The following is a 22,500-nucleotide window of genomic DNA, read 5'->3' as shown; positions in this document are numbered from 1 at the left end:
ATTAATGCTGCTCCTCGAGTAAGGATAAACAGCTGAATTTACCCTAAGCCAACATTAAACGCTAACCTAAGTTCCATTTACCTCATGGTTGGAAATAGGTAGCAAAGGCTTACACTTAAAAAGTGTTGTATGTCAAAATTGGGTGCACATCTACATGTAATTACACTTTGTGTGAATTGTTTCTGAAAATGGCCGAATTTATACTATCTAGAGACAAATTATCCGTCTAGATGGATAATCCATCAGACAAATAATTTGTCTAAGTATAAATCCGAAGACGAATTTTGACAAGTATTTTGTCTACAGATACGTTACATGTTACGTATGTTACATGACAGGTGTTTTGGTGTTGAAATACCGGTAGGCATCCCAGGAAACCTTGCGAAAATATAGAAACCAGTCCCTCTCGTGGAAACTTCATCAAAAAACCGTCTATGTTTCTGTCTAGATATAAATTTAGAGACAGATCATCCATCTAAGACGATTTATCCGTCTGTTAGCACGTCTTCAAGACGTGCTAACAGATGAATTCGTACCGAGTTTATATTTAGACGGATAATTCGTCTCTGACAGATAATTCGTCTCTAGTATAAATTCGGCCAATGAGTGGGATCTCAATGTGTGCTAATATTATTATGCATTTGTAATCTATTATTTCTCAAACATGCATTTATGATCTTGACATGTTCCAAGGACTAACGAAAAACTAACATTTGCTCTGGCCAAGGGCTACCGCTTGAAATACCGGCTCACAAATTTATCTTAGAGTAATTAACCCATTGACTCCTACATGTACATGTAAAGTGGCTCCCATTGGTGAGTAAACTCTAAAGTAAAGTCTCACTCTTCGGAGGCAATGGGTTAATTTCCTTAACTCACTTGGTAAAACACAAGTTTTTTAAATGTGCGTTACTCCTCACCCAGGCAGCACCAAAGTTTCTTTTTACCAAGATTGCTTGTAATCTCGCGATCTGATTGGCTAATCCGCTGTTTTCAATAAGAGTCTAGACAAACCTGCTCACTTTATACTCGTGTCAAAGTGTCACACAATTGTATAGCCAATCAAAAATGCTCATTTTGGGAAATAAGCCAATCACATTGCAAGAAGTTATAGACAACGCTTGGTCTCTATTTGCGTCACCATCCTGGTCACGCTCTGAAATAAATTACGGGGGGTATTTTGTTTGACGTTGAATATTGTGGTAAAAAATAAATCAAATTTGGCTCAGCGTTGTCTGTACTCTTATGGAGAATGATATTTGTCTGTGCCTCGTGAGTCCACAACATGAAAGTATAGACAACAATACAAATACAAATACAATGTTCTTTATTTTGAGAGGGTAATACATGATTAACCCAGTAAAGAGTTTTCTAAACACATGGCCCTCTGTAATACAAAGGTCAGACCACAACACCGAGAACACTGTCCCATACTCTTTTTGAATAGTGTGTGGGATCTTTAACGTCCCAAAGAGTTAATGAACAAGGGTTGTGAGACGGGATCTCCGGCTTATCGTCCTTATCCGAGAAGACTAGAGAGTTTAACCATTTGCAGATGTAATTACAAAGGCAGCACTTTCTCCTCAGTTATTTAAAGACCCTGAGTGTTGGTCCGGCCGGAGTTGAACTCACGACCTCCCGCGTGACAACCAACGGAGCCACCGGTGAACCACATTCGATAAGTTAATTAGAAAATGTAACCCAATCATTTGTCAGGGAAAAACTGCTATAGATTGACCTAAACTGATCTAAAGAACACTTTTTTAATTCTACAATTTTGTAAACTTACCCTTTGAGGCAAGATCTTATCTGCCATTTTTTTCTTCCTAAAGGAGAAAGAACAGCAATGATTTAAACTAAATAAATCATCATCTACAATAACACTAAAATGCTTAATAAAATAACAACATGTTCAATGTATGTTCACAATCAAATTCGTTTAAAGGTTTCCATTCTCCATCATAAATACAGCTCATGCAAATAATGAAATCATCATACAATGTATGCTTTCCGGTTTAACCTTGTTTACATGTAGCTGTATTGTTGCTGTATTCGGTGACGTCGATTAGCTAGACACTATTATTATTATTAATGTACATTAAAGAGGCCTTCAAAGAGGCAGAGAAGTGACAAGATCCAAAACGTAGCAACAAAGGACATTTTAATCATAACGAGGTGACCCAAGTACTTACACCATTGGCGTGAGAGAAACTAAAGACAACAACATTTCACACTAATTCTGAGTACACAAATAAAGGCCGTTGAGATATTCTGTGCTGTGACAAAAAAGGGCTTCCAGTAGCAGTGAGAATGAAATTAAGACTTACCGTATTTACCCGTGTATAAGTCTATCCCGTGTATAAGTGGACCCCCCATTTTTGATGGCAAAAAAGGCAATTTCTCAATTTCTTTGTTAAATTTTCATGGGATACTAATCTAATTGTATTCTTCGATTTTTGGAACTGTGGATACACAAAAAAATCAGGGCCTCGAGCGCTTAATAATTTTGTGGTTCAGCAGTTGTATATGCTGCCATTTTGTCCTAGAGTTTCGAAAAAGTTCTCAGAAAATCAAACATGTAAACTTCAAACTAACCTGTTTCGTTGTTTAGGGATAAAGGGCTTTAGAGGATAAGCACAACATCACAGAAGCTGGAGTCAATCTTTGAAAATGACTTCAAAAACGATGCGAAATGTGTAAGGTTTAATTGGTCCTTGATTTATAATAATCTCACATGACAAAAAAAAATCATAAACCAAACACTAAGAAGTTTGCAAAAGCATTTAAATCAGCCAGGTTTGTATACAGAACAAAAAACAATCATTTACCAACCAGCATTTTCAGGAAACGCGAGTGATGATGCGTGCACGCAAACATGAGATATTGTGCCAGGTTACTAAGCAGTTGAACAATCATGTTTTATATGAAGAAACAGAAGTGCTTTTTTGAACTTTCTGCCTTTGGTAACCCAAAATAATTTCCAGTACATCTATTTCATATTTGTGCTAGTAAGTATCTTCAACATTTAGAGTTGGACAAATCCTTTTTCATTTCAATTGGGATTGCTTACAATCCTTTTGAAGTCTTTTGTCGCCACATGAACAGCCAGCCTTTTCCTTTTCCAAGTGCTGTGTTCGTTATGCAAAAGACAACATTATGTTAATTTTGAATGAATTATTTAGCTGGAACTTTGCTCTAAATCTTTGACCCGTGTATAAGTCGAGGGCGATTTTTGGAGCTTCTTTTGAGGCCATAAAAGGTCGACTTATACACGGGTAAATACGGTATGTGGTTAGCTCACAAATACCAATAAGGTCACCAAAAAAATACTTTATTATTATTATTATTATTAGTCTACATTTCAAGAGGAACATCAGCGAAAGACAATGAGCAAAAAGTTTGCACAACCACCTCCCTTGAAAGGTCAGGTATACACCAACCCTGTAATCCCATCCCTGATCGTGTTTTAGACAGGAGTTCAGCAAATTTGGAGATGCTTATTGAGCAGCTCTGTTGTTTTTGTGTCAAACAAACCTTCTTCTGTTCTTAGCATCCTGCCTTCGTCTCGCTTGTTCCAAGGCTGCAGCAGCACCAGGTACCAGTCCTGCTCTGGGAACGCTAGGCCCATAGGGATGTACACCTGATGTTCCCTGCACTCGCATAGTCATGGGGGTACTGGAAGTGCTGCCTGAACGCTACAATGAAAGAATAATAAAAATAGTAGTCAAAAAATTGATATCCTAAGAAGCAGGCTCAGTTGCTTCCCTTAGGTAAAGGTAAAGGTACACGTTATTTAACATCGGAAGTTCCTTTACTCTCTAGAGAGTACTCTCCCAGGAAGCTGACGATGCGCTCATTTTCCCCCCCTCTTTCCATCAGTGCTCTGTTTCAAGGGTATTTAAAGCTACGTGGGCTACACTGAAAGGAAAGAAGTCGAAACAAGGATGTGAGATCCGGGGATTGAACTCGGGACCTTATGCACCAAGGCCACGCACTAACCGACTGTGCCACCCTTGCTCTTACTAGCTTATGTCCAGGTTTGATCCTAATTAGATGCACGTCCAAAGTATCCCTTTAAGTCTAAGCATTTGCTACCTATTTTCAACAATAAGGTAAGGGTAAAGGTTAGCATTATTTTTAGCTTTGGGTAAATGCAGTGCCAGTTAATCTTTACTTAAAGAGCAGCATTTGGGGGACACTTTTTGACGTAAATTGTCTGTAGTCCAAGACGATCAAAGTGACCATCACGATCGCAAATTATTCTCTACTAAGTTTAAAAGTCATTCGATTTGTTAACAAAAAAATTGAATATCTACCTGTCTACAGGATTATCACTAGAATTTATCAATTCTGGAAAATGAAATAAAAGCGTTGTTTTGAGTACTGTTATGCATGTTGGGTGTTGCAAGACACTGGGAACAACCTTGTTACCAGGTTCTTTTGATGCTCAGAGTGCAAACCACCTCAAAGAACCTTCAACTGGATGAATTTACTCTTAGGTAAAACCCTGTGAGCTACATGAACTGCAACCCGTTCGACAAAAGAGCTTCGAAATGATTTTCCGCAAACTGGCCGCGCGAAAGTTGGGGCAAGAGACTCAGTCTCTTGCCCCAACTTTCACGTGGCAAATCGTTTCGAAGCTCTTCTGTCGAGCGGGAACACTTGCTACGCAGCTAGGCCTGCTCGCTCATTGTCCTCACTCTTTTCTTTAACAACACGCAAATTTGTGATTTGTCGTCGTACAAATAGAGGAAATTATGATCGCACCATTTCGAATAGAACGGTCTAAACCCCAAGTTGAGCGAAATCAATATGTAACATCATCCCTTGTAAAAGTAAAAGTAAAAGTATAAGTAAAGCAACCATATTTAACGTCGATAACTCGTAACAGTAATTCAACTGACAAACCTGAGGTCGATGGTGCGCTCATTTTACTCCCCCCTCGCCATCAGTGCTCCGTTTTACGGGTATTTAAAGCTACTTAAGGTGGCTGGAACCAGTTTCACTACTTCCAATGACCTTTTTATTAGAAGGGTTGTCACTACAAAAATGTATCACGTAAAAGAAATGTTATGGTACCATATCAAATGCCAATTGTTACTTAACAAAATGCGCTCACTATTTAGACGTAATAGGTTACCATGGCAACATGAAAGCTCTCCAAAAACACCCTATATTTCGTCTTTACTTGCTTATATCTTAAAAATGAACTCGGTGACCCCCATTTTTTATTGTAGAATAGTAATTAGCAATTTGACATAGGACTATCTGCAAAGTTAAAAAAAATTCTTGGGAGCCAATTAAGAGCTACCTTAAATTTTCGAAAAATTAAGGTAGCTCTGAATTGGCTCCCAAGAATTTTTTTTAACTTTGCTGATAGTTCTATCTCAAGATGCTTATTACTATTCTACAATAAAAAATGGGGGTCACCGAGTTCATTTTTAAGATATAAGTAAGTAAAGACGAAATATAGGGTGTTTTTGAAGACCTTTCATGTTGCCATGGTAACCCATTACGTCAAAATTGTGAGCGCATTTTGTTAAGCAATAATTGGTGTTTGACGTGGTACCTTGACATTGCTGTTACGTGATATAGTATAGTAGTTATAACCCATCTAACAAGAAGGTCTCTAAAAGTGGTGAAACTGGTTCCAGCCACCTTAAGCTACACAGAACGGAAAGAAGTCGAAACAAGGATGTGAGGATGTGAGATCCGGGAATGGAACTCAGGACCTCTTGCACCAAGGACTGACCGACTGTGCCATCCTCGCTCCTCCTCCTTGTCAAATATCAAGTCAAACATAATCCAACACGGCTCCAAACTTTTCACAGTAAACTCGATAATTAATAAAAGGTCTTACACAGTTTTCCGCGGCCGCGTGCCAAGCTTACTAAAGTCGAGTTTGCTACAAGACCACGGGAAAAAAGCGCAAAACAAGGCTATCAAAAAGCTACAGACTTACCACCATTCCATACCCTGGCTGTTGAAACTGAGAACGCTGGAACATAGACGCTTGCTGAGGATTATTCGCCATTTTCTGCATGGAGGCCGACGCTGGAAAGCGAGTCGCCATATTGAATGGGAAAAAATTGTCCCACGATGCAATGCGCCACATAGAATATATTAATACTCGGTATATGTTCGGTAAATCTCGGAATGTTTTCGACAAATTGAGCTGGTCTTCTTCCGCGAAGGAAGTAAAGAGAAAGCATCTGTTTTGTTCGCGAACAAATGTACTAATTTTGACGCGGCACAATGAAGATTATTGTGGCTTGTTTTACGTTTTTGTACCTTTTGAAAGAGGTAAGTTTTATCGGGGTTTCAGGCAAATCGCAGCTTCAAATTATTTGACAGTGATAAGGTGTTTTTCTGCAGAGAGCTCTGTCAGATAAAGTATCAATTAGCTTTTAGATGTGGCTATACCCGCTGTCAACATCCTGGTTTTGTCGTATTTAAATCAATCTCCACAGGCGTAAGGATTGTTATCATTTCATTTCTCATGCTTTGAACTTCTTTTATCTCAATTATGCTAGAAACGAGTGGAAGGATATTTGTTTGCTTTTATTAAATACGTTGTGTCGATGCATGTTTTTTTTTTTTGCGATTTGGATATTCGGTACTCGGAAATTAAAAGTAGTTCACATTAAGCTTATATTATTGCGTTGGCCCTCAAGAATACTTCATTCACTTAAAACTAAAGTACATGTGTTTGTTAAAGTGGCTGGAAATGAAGAACTAGTGGATGAAGCAGCATCGAACAAACTTGGGTTCCATTTCATGCGTTTCTACTAGCTAAGTGTACGGAGGAAAAGTAAAATGCTCAGAGCGGATAATTCAAATTTGCGTGGCGTTTAAAGGGACTTTTTTAAATAAGGACACTTGGAAAAATCCATATTTCTGTTATGAAAATGAGGAATAAAGTTTGATCCGGAAAAAAAGATCCGAGGTTTTCTTGTAAGTATATTTGCTATGATTTGTTGATGTCGCAAACAAATCGACTTATACAAGCGAATGTTGTGCACTAGGCAAATTTGAAATTTACAGAAATTAAAGATCTCCTTTCCCCCTAAGGGAAAAATGGGAAAATAATGAGAGAAATGTTTGTTTAGCGTTAGTAGTCTTTCTGTGGTTTATCAAGGGGGTAGACAAGAAACGTCTCTAGCTAGATTTTTTTTTTTGCAGTACTCTCCTTTTGCTGTTCATTAACCGCAAAGGGGTATTCAGTCAAGCGGAAAAGCATTGTCATGAAGGGCCCACTGACGTATTTTTTGGGGTGCGTTGCTAAGGATGCAATGGTTAAGTAATTTGAGAGAATTTGACATTATTTTGGTCAGTTTCCAACTTTTGTAAACCTATGACCCTAAATATGACGTCATCATACCACGCCCATGGTCACGTGACCAATAAAGGAAAACTCCAAATTTGTCTCCGTGTTACGCAATTTGAGTATTTAATCGATGGTTTGATAATTTGTATTTGTTTTTGCATCCAGCCAAGCATGGTTTTCTTCTTATTTTGAAAAATGTTCTTTTTAAAGACATAAACGATACTGAAATACCCATAACTTTTTCAAAAAAGATTATTTAACAAAATCAATGCTTAGCTATATTCTGTATTTGGGGGTGAAACGTACCTTTCCTCTTAGCAGAGGTGTCTTGTCTTTTTGATTCGCTGGGCTGACTAGTACAGGAAAAGGAGGTCTCTTTTCCTGCACTTATCAGCACAGCGAACGCAAATGAAAAGAGAAGCTAGCAGGGAAATACGTACAATTTCAAGAGCGCGACGGAGCGTTCATTAACGTATTTTCACATTGTCGAAGATAGGGAAGAAATTCAAGGATAAATTCCGGTACAGTTCTTTCCTGATTATATTTTTTGTGCCCTAATGAATGTACAAAAACGTTATTGAATGTGTGAATTTGTTTTATATTGATTGCACAAAGATGCTAATGAAAGTTCGAACCAGCACAAACATATTCATCATTATCAAATTCTATACTAAATAGGTTAATGAACGCTATATCGCAATCTTGAAACTCCATGCGTGTTAATGTAAGCCTGTTCGCTCTAACTAGTGACAATGCTTTTTCCGCTTGAATAAATATCCCTTTGCGGTTAATAAGTCTAATAATGGACAGCAAAAGGTGTAAAGTAAGCAATTGACTACCGCGTCGTCTAGCGCATGAAGTGATGTTCACACTGAACTGTCCACTTTTTAAACTTTCATATCATTTTCAATCGTAATTATTGACATTGGTGAAGAAATCTGGGCAAGATTTCCGCACAGGTCCCTACTTCATTATGCATACACTCCTTTGTTTCAAGAAAACAATAGCGATAACCGTGATAGACGTCCTTTGGGACTGTGGCGCTTTTTAGAGGTTTTTTTCTCTATATGGACTTAAAAAAAGTCGGTCGAACTTCTGTCTGAAATACGGAAAATCGAACAGTTTTTCGGCTGCAATTTCGGCATTTTTCCTGCAATTTTACCCATTTTTCAGTTTTAGAATAAGCGCAACAAGTGGAGTTTCAAGCAATCGTAATAGGGTTCAGATTCGCAAACATAACAAACAAACCAAATAAAAGTACTGTCACAAGAAATGTAATGGCTACCTGCTCTTTTTATCGTGAAATTGTTCTTCCTGTCTGCTTAAAAATTCGCCGAGACACTGCAAAGTGTATATTTTCTTCCTTTCCTGTATTTAGGATCACGAACGGTGCATTTAGAGGGATTTGCGATTTATCGCTCTTTGTAGAGATCGGCAATATGCTCAATGATACTTCCAAGTAAATAGCTTTGGAAGCTTTGGTAGAGATCCATGGATGTTCCCCTACGAGGCATACTTCGTTTCACTCCCCATCATGTCTTTTCAATGCCCTGCTGTGGGCTCGTTTGTCTGGGTCGACGAAGTTTAGGCGATGGTTAACTGCAGTGAGATGATGTTAGCCCTTGTCTTGTAGGCAGTTGTAAACTTTCCGGCCACAGGTAGCTAGGGCTAATATTTTTTCAAGGAAAGTTTACGTTCAGAAAATTAATATGTGTTCTGGCGGATTGAAGGCTATCCATTGCAGTTTCTTCTTGAGCATCGCAAAACAGGTCCATCTCCCGATGCGGCACTTTGTCTTTGCCAACTGACTGCGTTTTCACACAGGTTTTGGACACAGAAGACGAAAGTAAATTATTTTCTTTGCACCACTCTATGCACAACTCTGGAAAGGCTATAAAGCAGGGACAATTTCCAAATGATCAAATCTCCCATTGCTGTGATCCTTTTACTTCGGTAGCCATCTCGATTATTACGAAGACACAAGTTTGCTTCAAAAGAAGGGAAATATGAAACGATTTTAATTGCAATGAACTCGTGCATGAAAGTTTCCCATGAAAGATGCACCAATCAGACTTTAAGCTCGGTATACTCTTCCACGGGGCATGAAGGAACAGCAGGTCACAGTTCACAGCAATACTGGAAAACCTAAAACTATCACAGGGACTCACCTTAAGCCTACACAGTGCCTTTAGTCGTGATTAGGGTTACGGTTAGCATTATTAAAGGGATGGGTTGTTTAAAGAGTAGTAAATCAGGGATCTCTTAACGGTAACCTACAACTGTAAGTTCGATTGAAGGTGCACGGCGCGGCACGTGTTTATAATTACGTATCATTGTTATGTAAATAGTCAGCCAGAATTCAAAATAAATATCATTTTCAAGGTTTGAATTAGCAACTTGACACGTTAGTTCAGTGGTAAAGAACAGGGACAAGTAATCCAGGGGTTTACAGTGGGTCGGAGTTCAAGGGAAGCTGCGAGTGACATATCATGGGATAAAATGGCAGAAAAAGCCGAGCGGGACCTGGAAATAAGAACAAGACGAAGGGATAGAAAGGGAAAGCTGGGACAAAAACGAGTAACGGTGTGGGCGATGAAGGGAAAGAAGAGAGAGAGGGAGGGAGAGAAAAAATGAGATCCGTTTTTATTCATCCCGTAAGTACAAATTACCCATGTATATATTCGGTTCTCTTGGGTATACGTATTGTTCTACAAAACAATAGCGCGAATGAATAATTAATTTATTCTGCATGCATAATGAAGTAGGGACCTGTACGGAAATCATTCCGAAATCTGTTACTCTTAACTAACAGCTTGGAAGTTGTGGATGTTCTGATACTATTACAAAGTTATCTATTAAGTGGTTCTGCTTCTATTTTTCAGTCCTATGGAGATAAAATATGCACCTACACTACATACAGCTACTCCTCTCACGGATCTGTGGTTAGCTCTTACAGGTAAGAAACTTTCACGAAGTCTATAAAAAAGTTTGTGCTCTCAGAAAAAAAATGGCATAAAATTACACAATTGATAATTCTGAAACACATTCTTGATTCAATCCTTAATTTAGCTCCATTTTCATACGATAACCTAGAGTATAAAAGTTGATATTGTTATCCCAAGACACACATGTATGAAGATGTCAATTACCATGTGTTATTTTCCTTTTTCTCATATAAAGGTGTTCAATGACTGAATACTGCTGTAGTTATCACCGTTGCTGTACTTATGCTTATGCAAGATGGTATCTCTGGTGAGGATTTGGTTTACTTATTGTTTTTATAAGAAACTATGTAATAGATGCAGTTGAATACAATTTAATGAAGTTAACAACAACAAACAGTTTTTCATGCTTTTTGGTGTGCAGCTATTACATATCCACATGAATTACAGCCTGCGTAGCTGGTGGGCTAATTATTTTACTGTGGGATTTAAACACGGGTGAGTAAATTGATGGTTTCTCTATTGTGTTTTGGCCACGATTGCAAGTTGCTCCGAAGTGGCAAAGCCGCAAAAAAACAAAACGGACTAGCTAACCAACAACTTAACCTGGCATGGTTGAATAATCCTGCAATAAAATAGCTGCCCACCACCTATGCACACTACTTGAATCATGATCCCATGTGCTCATGTCTTTTTAGCACAATGAGCAAACGTCTCCCAAGTGGTGGCATTTTTGGCTCAGTTTATTAGCACTTAGCCCTCTTCCCTCTTAGCCTGTCTTCCAGGCTCTCAAGATAGTGGAAGCGAGGGAATGGGAACAAGCGAAGAAAATCAAGCAGGGCCTGGCCCTGGCACTCGTTTTCCCTTAGATTACTAGTTACATTTTTTAATTTCATTATTTATCCTCTTGTCTGTTCTATTAGTTTGTGTGTGTGTGTTACAACCCAGAAAATGCAAGCAATAATTTATTGAAACTACTCAGCTCGTTTAGTTTATAACTATTCCGAATGGTTTTTTGCCTGATCAAATTAAAATGCTCTGTTGTAGAAAACGTTTTCTAATTTGGCAAATAAATGGATGGTTGTTGTTTTCATTCCCTCATCTCCACTATCTGAGATCCTGGAGGACAGACTACTTCTTTCTCTCCCTCCATTGATTTTATCAGTGTGATACATGTGTGTGTCCTTGTCAATGAGCACTTTGCAATGCAGTCGTTTAATTTTGATCATTTTATATTAAATAATGTTTGCTTGGCTGAAATTAAGGCACAATACTTCCCAGACGTGGTTCTAGTTTCACCAGCTCCCCTTGTTTTTGGGAGAGCCTTTCTCTGGTTTGTTACATGGGAAATATTGCTGTTGTTCTTCATTGCAGTAACTTAATTCCAAAATTTCCAGATAACACGTAGCTCTTTATGACCTTCACTTGATTGTTATGGGATGCACCTCTCTCTCGTTTTGGAGTCATTAATTTGCTGTGATTAGCACAGAAGTTTTTTGGACTGTGGCATGTTATGTAAAAGGCTGGACCAGTTATGAGCACGCTATTAGCTTATCAGATTTAGGATTCAGGATTCCGCCAAGCTGAGATGCTTCCAAAAAAATAAATACATGTTATTATATCTTGGGATAACATAACTAATTTTGTTGACTCTGTTAGGTTTATCCTGGTGGTGTTTGGTTTTGGTGTTTTCCTGGCCTGGTGGTACTATCGTCATCGATATCTTCCAGGTCGTCGTATTTCAGGTGTACAAAGGAGTGCCATGCAAGTTACCCAAGGAGGTCCGGCCATTATCGCAGATGGACGGGTGAATGTCATAAGGGTGACTGCACCACAACCTATGTACCCACAAGGAGGACCTGTTGCTGTTATTCCTGGTGGTACAAGAGTGCCATATGCCGCTTATCCACCTCCTTTATTTGGCCAAGTGCAAAAGTATCAGACACCACCTCCGCCCTACACAAGCATTGTAAAGCATGGAACAACTTCTACCACAACCACTATTCAATGAATTAAAAAAACACTCAAACAAGGCTAGAATAGAACATTTGCATGATGACAGCATTTGACTACAAGTCCCAGAATACTTCAGGTTTTGCTTGTCTCATGCTAATTAGAGCTATAATTGTTCTTTCACCCTGCTGGGAATACAAAAAGATGCACAGGACTATTTTACAATAAAAAGTTCATACAGAAAACTGCAACCATTTTGCTATGGACCAAAATTGATTTTTCTAGCACTCAAACTGTCATAATAACATAACAGGCATGTCAAATCTCACTTTCCAGAAATTGGTTGATGAACAAGAACCCAATATGTTTGACTGGGAGTATTTCCAAGTCAGTGAAGACAAATTGAAAAGCTTTTCAAGACTTTGCAAACACAGTGCTACCTCACTTAAGTTTACCCAAATGCTAAACAAATCCACTAATCTCCCAAAGGGTCACCATATTATAAACTGCACCGCTCAGAATTATAGCAACTTTGGACCTTAGTTCTGCTGTTACAAGCAAAGAATTAATTTTTTTTATTTACAGAATTGAAACATTTTTCGTTTTTGAAGTTCTGATCACCATTTACAGTTGCTGTGCATCTTTGATATATTATATTCTCTTACTGGCATTTGCAGGCAAAGAGAAATTAACAGAAGATTTGATTCTCTTTTAGCATCCAGCCTTACATTAAATTCTTTGACGTAGTCATTTCACATGAAAGGCTTAAACAAGGCGCTTTTTTTGTAGATGTCTTAATTGTGCAAGACTGTAAAAAAAGTTTATTATAGTCGTTATAGGCTTTAGAGAAGACCGTGGCAAGTATTCTTAGTCATCACTGTATAATTTTTATAGAGAAACAAGGTTATTCAATAAAGTAAGCTTACCAGCAGCTTTCTTCAGCTTATTTTTAAGTCTATGTTCTCAAAATATTTTCATTCCATACTTCTTTTGCTCCTTAAGACTTTTCATGGGCAAATGGTTTTTTTGTGCAACAAACGGAAACTGTAAGGGAACACTTGCTATTCCTGGGCAAGTGCTTCACCCAAATTTTCATTAAATACTTTCTAATCAGGTAAACACACTTTGCAATACAGTATTAATTATTATTGTAGTAGCGTTGATTCAAACTACTAGGAAAAACACCTCAATTCTAGTTGCCTTCCGTTCCTCAAAAACCTCTTTGCTTAACTGCCCAATGATAAATTGTTATTTTTGGCACATGCAGGATGAAAAAAATTAACAAGTCACAGCGTTGATAACCTGGGAGTAGGCTCTTCATGGGGTGGGGGTGATTTCAAGGGGCCACCCTACTCCCCCACTTTTAACAAACAGCCAGCTTGCTTGCTTGCTATAGCCTAAAGTTGTTTTTAGTTGTACATCCATATACTCAGCACATATAACTATTTAGAACGTTATGAGTAGACTAGCCTGCGAACGCAGACGTATTTCTGTCGGTCGTTTCTCTCCCCCCAAAAAGTTACTTTTCGGGAGAGAGAAACGACCGCCGGAAATACGTCTGCGTTCGCAGGCTATGAGTAGACTAAATTACCCTTATTCTCTTATGCCTACCTGGACTTACCTGACTGGATAAATTAAAGGCCCACAACCACCAAGAAGTCATTGCACACTGTGATTGAATTTGTGTAACACAAGATTACCCAAATAGGTGACCTGTTGTTTCCCACATGATTCGCCTGAGTGCATTCAGTCAATCAGATCACGCATTTGGACAAGCCATCACTTGAAAACAAAAACAAACCCCTTAATGGCTGCAATGAATTTTGGGCAAATGTGGGCCTTTAATATGTTCCTATATATGTCACACTTTTACACCACTGACTCTTTAAGTGACTGTGTGATTTTAAAAAGGAAAGATTTAAGGGAAGATACAGTAAACGAAACAGTAGTTAGAGTTTTATTAATGTGGATTCAAAAGTAACAACCTGAAGTGAAAAGTGATGAAAATGGAAACAGAAACAGAAATCTGCAGGTTACAAGCAGTCTGCAATGTAACAATGAAAGTGCCTTAACCTTGACCACGCAAAAGATAAAAAATAAAACTTTCAGGGTCCAAAAACCGGTCAGTAATCTTATAATTCATGGTTGTCACATGGCCCCTGAAGGTCTTGCTCATAAATTATTATAAGTCAGATAATTATAATCTTACTTATTGCTAGTATTCAAAAATTGCTGTGGAGCCAGATGAAAAGTTGAAATGAAAGCAAGCCTTAAATTTTGTTCTCTATAACCACTTAGCCACGAGCCTTGACTTGTTTGACTTTGAATGGATTTCTTTTCTTCATTTCTTTCTTGTGTTCTTTCTCCTAAAAGAAAAATGTTTCTTCTCATGTAATCACAGCAAACTGCAGCAAAAACTTCCTTAAAAGATCCTATTTCATCATTGAGCTTAATGCTTGGAATCATTAGGAGTTACAGTATAAATAGGTATGAGTAATGTCTCAAAATTCTGATTTCTCATCATTGTCAAAATGATGTCTTGTTTGGATTTTGCCACTGTTAGGGCCTGATTACATGGCGAATTTCAGCCCGGTTAGTGTTCTGAAAGAAATCTTGAAATGAAAGTGGCGATTACATGGAAAAGATTCATCCTCAACCAGGCTAGGATTTTCAACCAGGCCAAACCGGCTGAAAAATCAGCAAAAAGTCCATGGGTTGAAAAAGGTTGAAAAAGGAACGGGAGCATACGCATTGATTGTGTTTTTTCATTTCAGTAAATTTTTCCACACAAATTTGCATTTTGCACGTGGACTGAAATTCACATGTAATTGCAGCAAAATTACAGTCCGGGCTGAAACTGGTCATGTAATCGGACCCTTAGTCCTACTGCACAGGTCGGTTTCCCATAGCAACGTAACTGAGATGTAACAGGGTACAATTGGGACAAAACTGTTCTGCCTTTGTCCAACAAGACTGCAGTAGTTTTGTTTAGTGTGTGTGTGTGAAGACCCTAAAATCTGGTGTTAATAGTGCATGTATGCAGATCTGGAATCAAGTGACTTCACTGTGCCAAGTGTTCATGAACCCAATTCAAGTCTGTAGTGTTAACTTCCATTTGAAGGCGACCTTATTAATTGATTCACTAGGCCCCAGTTTTATGGCCCTTTGATTACAACATGCTTGACCTTTACCACTTGTGATCAAGTCTTTAGGTGGAAGTGAGATTGCCAGTGACCTTTCTTTGATAGAAACCTCAATGCATATTATGCATAAATTTATTGTATTGTTACTGTTTGAGATAATAATATTAACCCATTGACCGCCAGGATTGAGACTTAAGGACGGTGCCTACGTTATTGTTATCGTGCATACATTCTGTGCATCTACGGGTTGCGCTTATTAAAACAGGGATATTTTCGCATGGTTCAAAACTATGCAGAGAAAGCAGAGCTTATAATTTAGCAAGTGCTCTTGGTATCCAAAAAGAAAATTTGGGGTAACCACGCATTTTTCAGAGATAATTAAGCTTCAATTTGGAAAAGAATGCCATACATTGCTTTGTATTTTAAAGCTTTTTACAAATATTGTTGATTAATGACAGTCATTATCTTCAAAAAAAGTGTGGTTACCCCCATTTTCTTTTTGGATTTCAATGACAATTATTGTTAAGATCTACTTTTCCCACATATTCAGTAAACCGTGTAAAAATACCTTTGAATTAGTGGGCACCGTCCCAAATATATTTTACTGTTTAATGCCGCATGGCACGGTTCAGTAGTCAACAGGTTAACACCCTCTAGTATGTACATCCACTCGAAAACTACATCCCCTCTAATAGAATTAAAAAAACTCCCAACAATTTGCCTTTCAAGCTTCACACAAGCAGAAAATGGCCGTATCATCTTTTCCTAGCCTAAGTGCAAAAATTCTGTTCCTTTTATTTGCATGTACTTAAATTAAGCATCATTGCACTAACCTCAAGCCTTCGCTGTCTGTCTGGGTCATCCTCCTGCATGATGCGTTCTTTCTCGGCTCGTATCTTATCCTCGCGTCTTTGTTGTGCAGCCTTATGCAAAAATAATTATAGAACATGGTTTTCAATAAACTTCAGATACTGTATCTTTCCAGTACTGAGGATACTGGTTGCCTTAAAAATATTACACAACATAAATTTCATCTGATCAGAGGAGAGAACATTTCCTGCACCCAGTGACAGTTGGCCTTTGTCAAGTACATTGTAAGCCTTGAAATTTTATGTCCCAGGTGCCATTGATAATGAATCTTTTAAAAAGGAGAAGTTTCTAGGTAGTAAACCATTGTATTAATTTTTGTTCACGAAAAAAAATTGTTGTTTCATCATACCTCTTGCCTTTGGGCATGTGACTGTTTCAGTAAGTTTTCTTCAAGTTCCCGTCGGTTTTTTTCAGCTTTTGCCTTTGCCTTCAAATCAAAACAAAAGTGTTTAAATTCCACAAAAAATTCCTGCATTAATTTACACAATATGTGTATTGATGTATGTGTTGTGGTTCAAATTTTTTAAACCAGTTCAGTTTTGATTTTCCTTTATTTCAGATTATGATAATGAATGTTAGACAAAGAAAATCAAAATTGCACTGGTAGTTGCTTCCGACTCTCAAGTCTCAAATTTTAAACCAAGAAAATTTTGAACCACGACATATGTATCAAAATTGCTTATCAGAAATTGCCCCTAATAATTTACTTGTGAATTGACTTGGAACCAGACAGACCTGTAGAGCAGTCTTAACTTGAGAGTCGGAAGCAACTACTGTACAAGATTGCTTTCATTCTGCCTTTCTATGTCTGGTGACTTGCTTGACCAGTTGACCCATGGGAGTGAGTCAGACTTAACAGATTTTACTCTGTCTAACGCCCGGCAATTTAACTTGTCAGCCGGGGGCCCTCCTAGGCATTTGGGGTGTCAATGGGTTACACAATTTTACGCCAATGTTTTAGTTCAGTAACAAGTTAAAGCTAATCCATTGTTGTGACTTGCATTTCCCAGTGAATGGCCTCGGTTACAAACTGGTCTTTACAAATCTTACAGTCTTAGGGACCAAATTGCAAGATCAGAATTCAGAAAGGTCAGGCTGAAAACACAAGATTACATGTAAACGAGCCTCTTGCAGCTGCTACACAGTCCATGTACAATCCAGGAGGACAAAACATTAGGCAAATTTGTTGCAGTGTAATTGGCTTGCTCAATCACATGATTCGGCTCTGATTGACATCTGTTTAGTTTAGTTTAGTTTATTTGAGCTTCACCAGACAGGTGAACTATCATTAAGACAGAGCAAAGTTCCAAGCACCGAGTTGGCTATAACCAGTCTCATAACCAACAAGCGTGAATGGAATAATTATTTTTTAACATCTTTAAACTCCAAAAGTGTAGAAAGTATGAAATACAAGCGAAATCGAAAAAACTTGATGGAAATGATGTGATGTTGTGGTCAGACAGACACAGGCAAGTCACAAAAACATTTCTTACCTTTTCAGGTACTTCTAAAGGTCCAAATTGATCCAAACTTTTCACAAAAAGGTTTTTTTCTTTTGCTTTTGCTTTCCGGCGAGAGAACTTTTACCTTAGCAATGCTTAGCGCAATCATTTACCATATGAGGTCAAACTAAGGTATATGAGCTGGTAACCGTGATTGAGTGAACCAATCAGAGCATGAGAAATGCATTATCCGAGGTAAAAAATTTAATAATTATAATGAGGCGAGCATTATAAACTCCGGGATCAACAACTCCCCCGTGTCGACTAAAGTATCGATTTCTGCCTCGGTCAATTCCAGTCCAAGACTGCTTTTGTCTGCCATTTTTTCTCAGAGCTGCAGAAATGCTTTCAGCTCGCTTCATTGCTGATGCATTCCTTGACCACATAAGGTACAGCAGACAAAAAACGTACATTTAACAATCCCCTACAGTGTACAAACCTCTTTGCCCAGCTTGAAGCGTCTAACCCTGTCAATACATTGAATAACTAGTTTCATCATGGGCTCAAGTTTCACCATGTCTGCAGACTTAGTGCTTGTTCCTTTAGATGGTACTAAAAAGAAAGACGTTGGTAAAAACTTCTATCTAACACCTGCTTGCCAAGGTAAAGTTCTACCAAATGCACCCTTCAGTAGTTGAAGTTGTTTCATGGTTTGGCCTTGCTTTTTTGGTCTACTGCAGGTTTGCTTTGCAAAAAAAAAATGCTTCCCCATGGTCAACAGCTAAAGACTCATGCTATTAATTTTTTTGGGAAACCCTGTTCAGGACTAGATTTTTTCAGTCTTCTTAGCAACTACCCACATTTCAATAATAATAGTCATTATTGCTTTAAATAATTAACCTGAGAAATTACTGGTGACTGGGTGGGTATTATCAGGTATATGCAAGCAGAAAGGAAATCACATTCCAATTTTCTCAACCTCAGATTCCCCTCCCACGCCTTTTTTCAGAAACTAAAAGGAATGAACCTCCTTCTACACAAATAAGCCTAAGGTCATTCAATAATTAAAAAATGGAAAACATGTACCGTGTTTCTATCGAGTTATAGAAACAAAAGTGAAAGTTTGGGAGAACGAGAAATGCTGTAGGAACACAAGCCACAGGCGAGTCTTTCCACAGCTTTTTCGACTTCTCCCAGACTTTCACGAGTCTTTTAGAAAACAATGCAATGAGAAAAAGGAAAACAACTTGTTAACTCTAAATTATCAAAATGTAAATTCTCTTTGCTCGCGCCATCACTACGTCAACAGCTCGTGCTAGTTCTGTGTCTCCATCTAGTTATAGAAACACGATTTTTAACCAATCAGCGCACATATTTTCTTAGGACTGTTTTCTAAATGGGATTTTAAGACTGAAATGAGACTGCCACTACATCTCATCTGTAAATCTTGTTTGAAAACATGGCCCTGAAAAATACAAACATCCAAACAAAGTGCAAAATGCTAGAAGCCAACCATGCATAAGAGTATACAATTACTACACTCTTGAAGTCTGTATTAACCAGTCCCTTTCTACTTACCAATGAAGTTAAATATTAACACTTTTTTAGGCTTTATTGGCTTTCCATTGCCTGCTTGTTCGCTGAAAAAAAAATTATGTATACAGTATATATTATTTTAATGTTTGTAAGAAAAAAATACTCATTCTAGCCAGACTACTGTCCAGGAAGGTTGTAATTAATGTCAACATTAAAAATAATAAACCACCTTCTAAAATTTTAAGTAGAATCAATAGATACTAAGGCATAAAAATGATCTTTGTTTCACAATGTAGTCAATTACATCACAGATCACAAGGTTATGTGCTACTAAATAATAGGACATCAAGATGCAGTCACTTACATCGTAGATTGTGACGTAAGTGAGTAAAATTAATAACTGGATGTTCACAATGCATATCTCTTGGGTTTGATAACAGTGATTTTTCCAAGAGTCAAGTATGCATATTTGAAGAATAACTCTAAAATACTATTAAATTTTGGTGATGCGTTCACAAAAAAGTGCCAAATGTTTTAAATCAATAAATTTAGGTTGTGTCCTATTGGGATCAACATTTCAACTGCAACCGTTTAAGTAAGCGGTTGAGGTTTCCCAATAAATCACTTTTCAAACGATTTTCAGTTTAAACCCAGTAACTTCTGGGAATATTCCTTACCAGACTTCTCGGTGTAATGACAAGTTGAGGGAAAACAACATTGCTGGAGCTCGGGACCAACTTTAAAAAGCCAGATTGTAAACAAAAACAGTCACTGCCCATGCATTTTCAACCGTTTCAAGCTAGGTTGATGCCAGTTTAATTAATTAAAAAGTTGATCAACCAAACCAACCAAGAATGGTTTTTTTCCCAACAGAACACCAAAAAGTCCAACTAACCTAACACGGTTGATCCCAATACAACACAACCTTAATTTTTATATTCCTTCCTAGTTGTTCTCTCATTTCTGACAAAGCCAAATTTGGAAAAGCCATAAAACTTACTCATCATCTGGTTGTTTAGGTCCAATGTATTGGTCAGAAAATATTAAGGAGTCAAATATTTCTTCATTGCCTGAAATAGCCCTAGTGATCTGGAAAACAGAAGATAGCAATTACACTACTGTTAATTAAAGTACTATGATAAAAAAATCAAATCTTTTATTTTTTTTCATTTGGATTTCAAGACTATGTTAACTACATGTAAACACAAAGTGACCCAAGTTTAATCCTTAATTTAAAAAAAGATGTGTTTATCTTAACTGGAATTTTCCTACTTAATAGACCATTTTACGGATACGGCGGCCATTTTAAAATCCATTGTTTCAAATACATTGTAGCTATTATGGGATTCTAAGGGGGCAAATGCATACTAATTTGCCCCCTTGGAATCCCATAATAGCTATTTCAAACAATAGATTTCAAAATGGCTGCCATATCCGTAAAATGGTCTATGGTCCACCATTACTAACTTTAAAATCTTGAGAGAGCTGGATCAAGGAGAAAATGATGTCAAAGACTCACCAGTTTATAAAGAATGCAATGTGTTTGTACGTGACTGAATTAATATGTAGCATGGGAGTTTTGGGCTTTCAGATTTTTAGACTCGTGTTTGCATGAATAATAAACTTCGTTTACACGCTGAAATTTTAAGCTATTGAGCAAATCCCATCACTTCCCTAGATCCAACCCTCTGAGGTCCAGACGGTCAGTTTTGAAAGTGAGTAATGGCTGACCATGAAATCGAAAACTTACACTCAAAGTAAACAGCCTTTGGATAAAAAACAAAGCTCAAAATTTTGCCAGTCAGGTGTTAAGCAAACACACTTTCAAAATTTGAAGAGGCGATTTTTTGATCATAGTACCACTTTAAGGACTGAAATTGCACCAATGACATTACACTGTAACATAATTTAAAAAAATTTTCTGTGTGAGCGAGTCTCAAAAAGGAAACCTGTACAATAAATTAAACAAGCTAAAAAATATATCACAGTTTCTGTTTTGTGCAGGTACAAAATTGTATTTTATTTTAAAGATACCTGTTGGGATAAGATGGCACAAGCTACCTCGTGTGACTCACTTAATATGACATAAGAAGCAGGAAGATCATATTTGACACCACTGCGCTTATCAGGGCAGAAGAATGTCTGAAAAAAAAAGGCCAAAAATGAAAATTTGTCGTTTAAAAAAATTCCTTAGAGGGAAAAAGCATCTTCAACCTTGACACCTGTACAAAAAAAACCCCTTTAAGGCCATCATCATCATTACGGTCATCGTCATCATCAACATCAACGTCGTCATCATCATTAATGTCATCGCCGTCACCATCATCATCATCATCACTATCATCATGGCTAACACCATTCTGATTTCTCTTATACCACAACATGAACAGTACTAAAATACATGTAATTCTTCTACCAGTCATAAAAGATGGATTTACCAAATCTGGGAGCTCTTTCTGCATTTTTGTAGCTGTCTTTTTTGGCAAAACAGCAAAAACAAAGTTGTCCATTTCTTCTTCTGTCATGTGCACTGTCACTGTCTGAGAGAAAAATAATATGTTAACTTCGTTGAGCAAGTTGTCAGAAATACTACATGTACTGTAATTATTATGTTATTTACCAGAAGGGAGGTCGATATGGGAAAAAAAGGTGCCTCTGCCCTTAGGTCTTGACTATCGCCCAAAGCTGAAGGCCCTACTTAAGCCCAAGGACATGGTTTCTCGTAACATAATATTTTTGTTCTTTCTATGAATTTTGTTTGAAAGCTGTCATTGGAGGTTTGTTCTTATGGATAGTAACATCACTTCTACTGAGTACACTATTGTCTGATCCTTTTTGATCAGAATTAAATTATTTTCCTTACATATTTGTCATCTCTGGAAGTCGTTTACCAGTAACTGTTGTCTTTTCATACCGGTAAGCGTTTAGTGACAACTTCAATTTGCCATGAATGGCACAGAAAAATTTCAGACCTTGGTCCAAACCGCAAAATGCTGAACCAATTATGAAAAGGCTATTAGCCATTCAGACTCGAGGATTTAGTATTCTGGTCTGCTGAGATGCTCCAGAAGAAAATAATTTTGCCTATCACTTATACTATTCCCCACATACAGGTACATCATCTATTAAACTCACACAAGAAACCAAGAACCATTTTGTAAAAGGTACAGGAATGGAACTTAGAGCTCTTAACCACAAAAATAATAATATTACATGATGCCTGTTTTTTGCTGTAGATCATAATCACACAGAGGTAGTTAACAAACCACTTAAAAAGAAACTGACAA

The 22,500-nt window shown here is 37.6% G+C and overlaps 3 protein-coding genes across 3 annotated transcripts in view; 1 reads left to right on the top strand and 2 right to left on the bottom strand.

The window, feature by feature from the left end:
* The window catches only part of LOC138039055 (SWI/SNF-related matrix-associated actin-dependent regulator of chromatin subfamily D member 1-like), a 26,409-nt gene extending 20,294 nt beyond the window's left edge, over window positions 1–6,115 (bottom strand). Inside the window, exons 1-3 of the mRNA XM_068885219.1 lie at window positions 5,963–6,115; window positions 3,535–3,695; window positions 1,790–1,826 (exon numbers count right to left, since the gene is read on the bottom strand). Of these exons, the coding sequence (XP_068741320.1) occupies window positions 1,790–1,826; window positions 3,535–3,695; window positions 5,963–6,115 (351 nt within the window). The remainder of the gene's footprint in view (window positions 1–1,789; window positions 1,827–3,534; window positions 3,696–5,962) is intronic.
* A 41-nt stretch (window positions 6,116–6,156) lies between these two features.
* Window positions 6,157–13,153, top strand: LOC138039069 (uncharacterized). The gene is made up of 4 exons (XM_068885241.1): window positions 6,157–6,303; window positions 10,210–10,283; window positions 10,508–10,579; window positions 11,929–13,153. Exons 1-4 carry the CDS (start codon window positions 6,256–6,258, stop codon window positions 12,278–12,280), a joined length of 546 nt encoding a protein of 181 aa, XP_068741342.1. The 5' UTR covers window positions 6,157–6,255; the 3' UTR covers window positions 12,281–13,153.
* Window positions 13,154–14,166: 1,013 nt separating this feature from the next.
* LOC138039062 (PAT complex subunit CCDC47-like) overlaps window positions 14,167–22,500 on the bottom strand; it is a 19,178-nt gene continuing 10,844 nt past the window's right edge. Inside the window, exons 9-16 of the mRNA XM_068885230.1 lie at window positions 21,652–21,753; window positions 21,248–21,355; window positions 20,214–20,302; window positions 19,256–19,317; window positions 18,177–18,289; window positions 16,585–16,662; window positions 16,199–16,288; window positions 14,167–14,588 (exon numbers count right to left, since the gene is read on the bottom strand). Of these exons, the coding sequence (XP_068741331.1) occupies window positions 14,517–14,588; window positions 16,199–16,288; window positions 16,585–16,662; window positions 18,177–18,289; window positions 19,256–19,317; window positions 20,214–20,302; window positions 21,248–21,355; window positions 21,652–21,753 (714 nt within the window). The 3' untranslated portion in view covers window positions 14,167–14,516. The remainder of the gene's footprint in view (window positions 14,589–16,198; window positions 16,289–16,584; window positions 16,663–18,176; window positions 18,290–19,255; window positions 19,318–20,213; window positions 20,303–21,247; window positions 21,356–21,651; window positions 21,754–22,500) is intronic.

Source organism: Montipora capricornis, chromosome 1 (assembly GCF_036669925.1).
Source record: "Montipora capricornis isolate CH-2021 chromosome 1, ASM3666992v2, whole genome shotgun sequence".
NCBI classification, from domain to species: domain Eukaryota; kingdom Metazoa; phylum Cnidaria; class Anthozoa; order Scleractinia; family Acroporidae; genus Montipora; species Montipora capricornis.
This window is presented reverse-complemented; position numbering and strand designations above follow the sequence as displayed.

Coding starts and splice junctions, on each gene's coding strand:
- LOC138039069 (XM_068885241.1), top strand. CDS start 6,256: ATGAAGATTATTGTGGCTTGTTTTACGTTTTTGTACCTTTTGAAAGAG. Junction 10,284..10,507: donor TCTGTGGTTAGCTCTTACAG/GTAAGAAACTTT, acceptor TCTCATATAAAG/GTGTTCAATGACTGAATACT. Junction 10,580..11,928: donor TATGCAAGATGGTATCTCTG/GTGAGGATTTGG, acceptor TGACTCTGTTAG/GTTTATCCTGGTGGTGTTTG.